Source organism: Mizuhopecten yessoensis, unplaced genomic scaffold (assembly GCF_002113885.1).
Source record: "Mizuhopecten yessoensis strain PY_sf001 unplaced genomic scaffold, ASM211388v2 scaffold8213, whole genome shotgun sequence".
NCBI classification, from domain to species: domain Eukaryota; kingdom Metazoa; phylum Mollusca; class Bivalvia; order Pectinida; family Pectinidae; genus Mizuhopecten; species Mizuhopecten yessoensis.
In genome coordinates this window covers 130297-137631 of record NW_018407435.1, presented here as the reverse complement: position 1 = coordinate 137631, position 7335 = coordinate 130297, and the positions used below count along the sequence as shown (strand labels likewise).

At 42.8% G+C, this 7335-nt stretch overlaps 1 protein-coding gene across 1 annotated transcript; it reads left to right on the top strand.

Moving 5' to 3' along the window:
* Window positions 1-5145: 5145 nt before the first annotated feature.
* Window positions 5146-6615, top strand: LOC110455367. Its single transcript, XM_021505466.1, has 2 exons — window positions 5146-6112; window positions 6305-6615. The coding sequence occupies exons 1-2, from the start codon at window positions 5146-5148 to the stop codon at window positions 6613-6615; spliced, it is 1278 nt and encodes a 425-aa protein (XP_021361141.1).
* Window positions 6616-7335: the final 720 nt, after the last annotated feature.

Genomic DNA, 7335 nt, shown 5'->3' with positions numbered 1-7335 from the left:
GATACCAAACACAACAGGACGGGATTCTGTATAAACTATGATATCATAATTTCCATTTCCATGCTTTACAATTCATGTTTTATAAGAATCCCTGTCATACTGCTTGCAAAACACAAGGGAATTCCATTGTTTTATTCAACCAAACAGAAACAGTACATGGGTTTCGTTTCGGATTTACATAATGAACGACCCGGCTGTGTACCTACCGTTCTTTGAGATAATTTGTATGTGGATTTATTTCAGATTGTTTGGCGCAAAGCTCAATGAGCTCCTGAACACTAGATCCTTAGATGAAAATCAATTACTGGCAGTCCAACAGCTACAAATGTACGAGGGAACGGATCCTGCACAATTGAATATATTCTTCGAATATTACTGACATTAATTTTATGGTTCAGAATATTTACACATTTACACTGTTTTCGCTCCCAATGCTCTCTAATTGTCCAAAGGCGAGAAGATACATTTTTAACTGCACGCTAAAAGGTAAACATTTCAGTAATTCGTACATGATTTACGTTAAATATAATTATATACCTGTTGCAACTTTTACATATTCTTAATGTGATTATACACCTTTGGATAAAATATCAACAGTATTCTGGGTCCGTATTCATAAAACCGTTCTCATGCTCAAGTATTGATTTTTTGCTCAAACAAGCTTTCTTGTAGCTCGCTTAAATCATGTCAAACAATCAAAAAGTCAAATGTGATCATTGAAAAACAGTACTAGCCTTTAAGTCTCTTCATGTTAAAGTGGCCAGTGTTTATGGGAGTTGATGTCGGCAGCAGGTAAACACAATTTATTGATAATTGTTCATGGATCTTGGTTTACTCAAAGTGAGGGTTGACCCGACTTTGGAACATGGTAAGTAATAGGTCTAGTCGGTGGAGACTGCCGGCCGGAGAATTCTTTCCGAAAATGGTTACTTCCCAGGTATTCATTGAGAGCTTCCATTTACCTGGTCCAGACGGGTTCTCGCCATGTCCATCTTCTCAATGTGGCTGGGTCTGGCTCACGGGCAGGGTGTGATCTTGATGAGAGACTTTCACCTTGGTTGGTTGGTTGGTTGGTTGGTTGGTTGAGGTGTTTTACGTCTACACTTCACTGACGAAGTCGGTGTTCGGTCGACGTGAGGGGTATACTGACACAGAACTAGTATACTGACACAGAACTAGTATACCGATACATAACTTGTATACTGACACAGAACTAGTATACTGTTCTGACACCGACCTAGTATACTGACACAGAACTAGTATACTGACACAGAACTAGTATACTGAAACAGAACTAGTATACTGACACAGAACTAGTATACTGATACAGAACTAGTATACTGACACAGAACTAGTATAATGATACAGGACTTGTATACTGATACAGGACTTGTATACTGACACAGAACTTGTATACTGACACAGGACTTGTATACTGACACAGAACTAGTATACTGACACAGAACTAGTATACTGACACAGAACTAGTATACTGACACAGAACTAGTATACTGACACAGAACTAGTATACTGACACAGAACTAGTATACTGACACAGAACTAGTATACTGACACAGAACTAGTATACTGACACAGAACTAGTATACTGACACAGAACTAGTATACTGACACAGAACTAGTATACTGACACAGAACTAGTATACTGACACAGAACTAGTATACTGATACAGAACTAGTATACTGACACAGAACTAGTATACTGACACAGAACTAGTATACTGATACATAACTTGTATACTGACACAGAACTAGTATACTAACACAGAACTAGTATACTGATACAGAACTAGTATACTGATACCGAACTAGTATACTGATACAGAACTAGTATACTGATACACAACTTGTATACTGATACAGAACTAGTATACTAACACAGAACTAGTATACTGACACAGAACTGGTATACTAATACAGAACTAGTATAGTGACCCAGAACTAGTATACTGACACAGAACTAGTATACTGACACAGAACTAGTATACTGACACAGAACTAGTATACTGATACATAACTTGTATACTGACACAGAACTAGTATACTGTTCTGACACAGAACTAGTATACTGACACAGAACTAGTATACTAACACAGAACTAGTATACTGACACAGAACTAGTATACGGACACATAACTGGTATACTGACACAGAACTAGTATACGGATACAGAACTAGTATACTGACACAGAACTTGTATACTGATACAGAACTAGTTTCCTGACACAGATCTAGTATACTAACACATATCTAGTATACTAACACAGAACTAGTATACTGATACAGAACTGGTATACTGACACAGAACTAGTGTACTGATAGAGGACTAGTATACTGACACAGAACTAGTATACTGACACAGAACTAGTATACTGACACAGAACTAGTATACTGACACAGAACTAGTATACTGATACAGAACTAGTATACTGACACAGAACTAGTATACTGATACAGAACTAGTATACTGACACAGAACTAGTATACTGACACAGAACTAGTATACTGACACAGAACTAGTATACTGACACAGAACTAGTATACTGATACAGAACTAGTATACTGACACAGAACTAGTATACTGATACAGAACTAGTATACTGACACAGAACTAGTATACTGACACAGAACTAGTATACTGATACAGAACTAGTATACTGACACAGAACTAGTATACTGATACAGAACTAGTATACTGACACAGAACTAGTATACTGACACAGAACAAGTATACTGACACAGAACTTGTATACTGATACAGAACTTGTATACTGACACAGAACTAGTATACTGATACAGAACTTGTATACTGATACAGAACTAGTATACTGATACCGAACTAGTATACTGATACACAACTTGTATACTGATACAGAACTAGTATACTGACACAGAACTAGTATACTGATACATAACTTGTATACTGACACAGAACTTGTATACTGACACAGATCTTGTATACTGATACAGAACTAGTATACTGACACAGAACTAGTATACTAACACAGAACTAGTATACTGACACAGAACTAGTATACGGACACAGAACTGGTATACTGACACAGAACTAGTATACTGGCCCTTCTCTATAAGCTGCGAGACCTCGTCCGCGGAAGACTGGTTTCGTCTAGATGCCATACCTGCAATATACCAGAGCAAAACACATGATTAGTTACTGCTACAAGCACTGCATTTGTATTTGTCTATTTCAAGCGCGTCTGTAGCAGTCACGTTGACGCACGATCCGTGGTACCATTCCTGACAATAGTCGCATTGAATCATAAATCGACCCTGTCAAGCTTTTCTGCAAATGCCGTAACTTTCTGTGCTCTGGTCAGACGAATCCAAATCATCCTTTCCCCCCTGTGTTTTATATATGTTGATCCACGCCGGGAGCTTTCTATCCCTACATGGCATCATCCGGTCATGATTGGTGATGAACACATAGTTCCGGAGTTTGATCTGGTACAGGTATGCAGATCACTTCTTGATTATTACTCCAGGACCTTTCCAAGGAGAACACAATTTCTTGCATTTTCCCTTCACGACTGCACGACATCCCACTTGTTTTGGGACTTGCCAAGGAAACAGCGTACGGCGTCCATAAGCGTTCGGTTATACCGTTCCACGTGTCCATTTGATGAAGGGCGAGAAGGCGTTGTACGAGCCTTGTGAATCTGTTAAGCCCGGCACAACGATTCAAAGAGTTTGCTCTCAAAATTGCGTCCCTGGTCTGAGAAAAGTTGGAAAGGATATCCAAACCGAGTAAAAAAAAACGTCAATTGCCGCTTTCGCTGTCCCCTCAGCCTTTTGTGAAGGCAAAGGAACACACTCTACTCACTTGGTGAACTGGTCCACCATCATGAGACAATGTTCATTTCCACTTGCTGTTTTAGGTAAGGGGCCAAGGAAGTCTATGTGCACTCGTTCCATGGGGGCACCCGCATGATACTGCGTTAGGGGAACCCTTCCGTAGCGTTTGTGTTTCTTGTTTCGGGTGCAAACTTCACACGTTGACACATATGCCTCCACGTCCGTACCAAGGCGAACCCAAAAGAACTTCTCCTTCAATTTCGCCTTAGTCCTTGCCATACCTTGATGCGCAGCTGAGGGTAGGTCATGATGCCACTGCATTGCTTTTTACTCCAAGGACTGGAACTATAAGCGCCAAGTCCTTACTATCAGCTTTCTTCATGAACACCCCACCGTCGATAAGGAGAAACAACTCCCGGTTCAACCAGTAATACTTAGTTTCAGGAGATGCCAGGTGCAATTCCCCTTGCTGAGGTACCGTACCGTCCGTCAGGTATCTGATAATAAACTGCAAAGCGTCATCTTTTCCCTATTCGGTCTCAAGTTCACGATACGTAAACCCCCAACAAGATGGCGATACAGCAGTTGCTTCCTGAGCTAGCTGGACGGTACACATATTCACATGAAACTGGCTGTCCTGAAACTCAATATCAAAACTTGATCCGTCATGGGTACCACCATCAGGGTGTCCGTAGCCAAGAGTGACCTGGGAAACCGTGCTATCCTGATGTTTTCCCAAGCCCGGTTGACCTTCAAACTGAGAGGATTGGGTCTGACTGGCACACATACCCTGAGGGTACACAAGAGAACTTAAACCACTCACGGAAAATCGATCCCTGGCATGAGGGTTAAGCATACTGTCCACAGAGGGCTCCTTACAGTCACAGTTCACAGTAGCTCCAATTTGAGCCAACCTGTTTGCCGTGGGTTGCATCTCGTATTCCTGGGGGAAGAAGATCCTGGTAGTTGAGCAGAGTCGGAATCACTGTCAAACTCTTGATAGGAAGGAGACATGATCCGATATTCTGCAACATACTGCTTTGGCTTCGGACTCTGGGTAGACGAGAGGTGATATGGGCCCTCTATCACCAATCGGCTGGTCACGCCAAGCCCTTGGTTTACATACTCCCAAGAAGGCGGTGGCTTAGGGTCAATCGCGAGAGTATACTCTTTCAAATAGTATGTATATTCTTACGAGTATACTATTCTATGTATCTCCGACACTTGGCGCTGGATATCCGCGTCACACCAGTGTCCCCTTGTTGGGCTCCGTGGCGGGTGGAGGCATAGATCGTGAAACAAACAAATATACACATGGGTAAAGATAAAAACCACCAAAACGACGGACATAACAAAATCAGGAACGATGACCCTAGCTCAAAAACAACACAAAACGCAACACAGAACACCCAATTCCCGCAATTCCTTGTGATGACCTCCACACAGAGTGGTAAAACAACGGCCGCGTTGTCGCCACTTCTGTTGAGGAAGGGCATCCAGGGAATCGCAGGGGATGTGAAATCCGTTAAGCCATTGGGATCGGGCGATCTCCTTATAGAGGTTTATCGCCAACAACAGGCGATGAACCTACTCGGAACAACCAGTTTTGCCGGCATCGGTGTCAGTGTGAAACCACACTCATCACTTAATTGCAGCAAGGGGGTAATCAGGTGCCCAGCCTTGCGCAATGACACCGATGAAGACATACTGGCATATTTCCAGGAGGAGAGCGTCCCGGTCTCTGAGGTGAGGCGGATGGTGATCAGGAGAAACAATGATACAATCAAAACAAACACCTTCATCATCACTTTTTCAACGCCAACACTACCCCAAATACTAACAATCGGATACCAGAGGTACAACGTTTCCGTCTACATCCCAAATCCATTGCGATGCCGAAACTGTCAGAAGTACGGTCATCACGAAAAGCGATGTAGACGAAAATCGATCTGCCAGTATTGTGGCCGTGAGGGTCACACCGAGCAAAATGACTGTGACATCGCCAACCTGCGCTGTGTCAACTGTGAGGGGAAGCACGCTGCCTCTTCTCGCGACTGCCCTACCTGGAGCCAGGAGAGGGAGATATTACGGGTTAAATATACCCGAGGTGTCTCTTTCCCCGAGGCCAGGAGGATAGTCGGGAGTGCAGACATTGCTACACCCTCTTACGCACAAGTGACTCGAGGCAAGGCGCCGGTTGACAGTGTCACGGTCAAGGATGCTTCGGTTCAAGTTTCTGAAGACATACCTGCCTGGGGCTCACAAGTCCCAGACATGGCTGGTCAACAGAACTTGAAAATCCTCACGGGGGACCCATCCCGTTTCACGACTTTTCGAAAACCAACCAAAAACAGCAAACAATCAAAACCAGCATCACCATCAAAACCAGCATCTTCATCAAAACCAGCACCTTCATCAAAACCAGCACCACAATCAAAACCAGCACCACCATCAAAAACACCTTCCTCTTCAGGAGAAAACCCTCCAAAGGTTGGCACATCTAGGGCACATGTGCGTTCGCAGCGATCTCGCTCACTCACATCTGTTCCTCGATCCCAACTGAAACCAGAGACAACATCACCCACCAACAGACCTAGGAAAAAAATTAAAATAGCGAGGGGCAAATCCGAAGGACCGGATCTGAATGTCACCTTTGGCAAAGGATCAGAGGACCCGACAAACCGGTTCAATGTCCTACTAGATTTCGATGATGAGATGGAGACGAATGCCTCCGCGCTTCGTGCTTCAACTCCATCGAAATCCAGCCAAAATAACAAAAGATAAATAACACAATTATCCAATGGAACATCCGCGGATTAAAGGCAAATATAGAAGAATTTCAGAATCTATCAAAAGAATTTAGACCCGCCATTTTTTGTCTTCAAGAAATCATGCTCAAAAACCCAATCACGCTTAGAAATTTCTCACTCTACACTAATATTCCAACTGTAGTTAGCAGAGCAGCAGGTGGCGCAGCGGTAGCTGTCCATAAAAATATTCCTCACAGAATGATCAAGTTAAACACAAATTTACAGGCTGTTGCTGTCTGTGCAACATTACACCGACAAATAACTGTCTGTTCAATTTATCTCCCTCCGAGTATTGTTTTCACTTGTGAGCAACTCAATAATCTCGTCTCCCAGCTCCCAACACCATTCATAATCCTCGGTGATTTTAATGGTCATAATAGCCTGTGGGGCTCTCCCAACACAGACGAGAGAGGAAGACGTATTGAGGAATTTATAGATAAAAACAACTTGTGCCTTTTTAACAACAATACCCCTACTTATTTACACCCTGCTACAGGCTCTCGTACCCACATTGATCTATCATTATGCCATCCATCCATTTTACTTGACTATGACTGGAGGGTAAATGATGATCTTTGTGGGAGTGACCACTTCCCAATTTTTCTTCAGAATATTGGGACTCCTCTTGATGATCCTCTACCTCGATGGAATATGCACAAAGCAGATTGGGCCCAATTCCAACACATGTGCATTG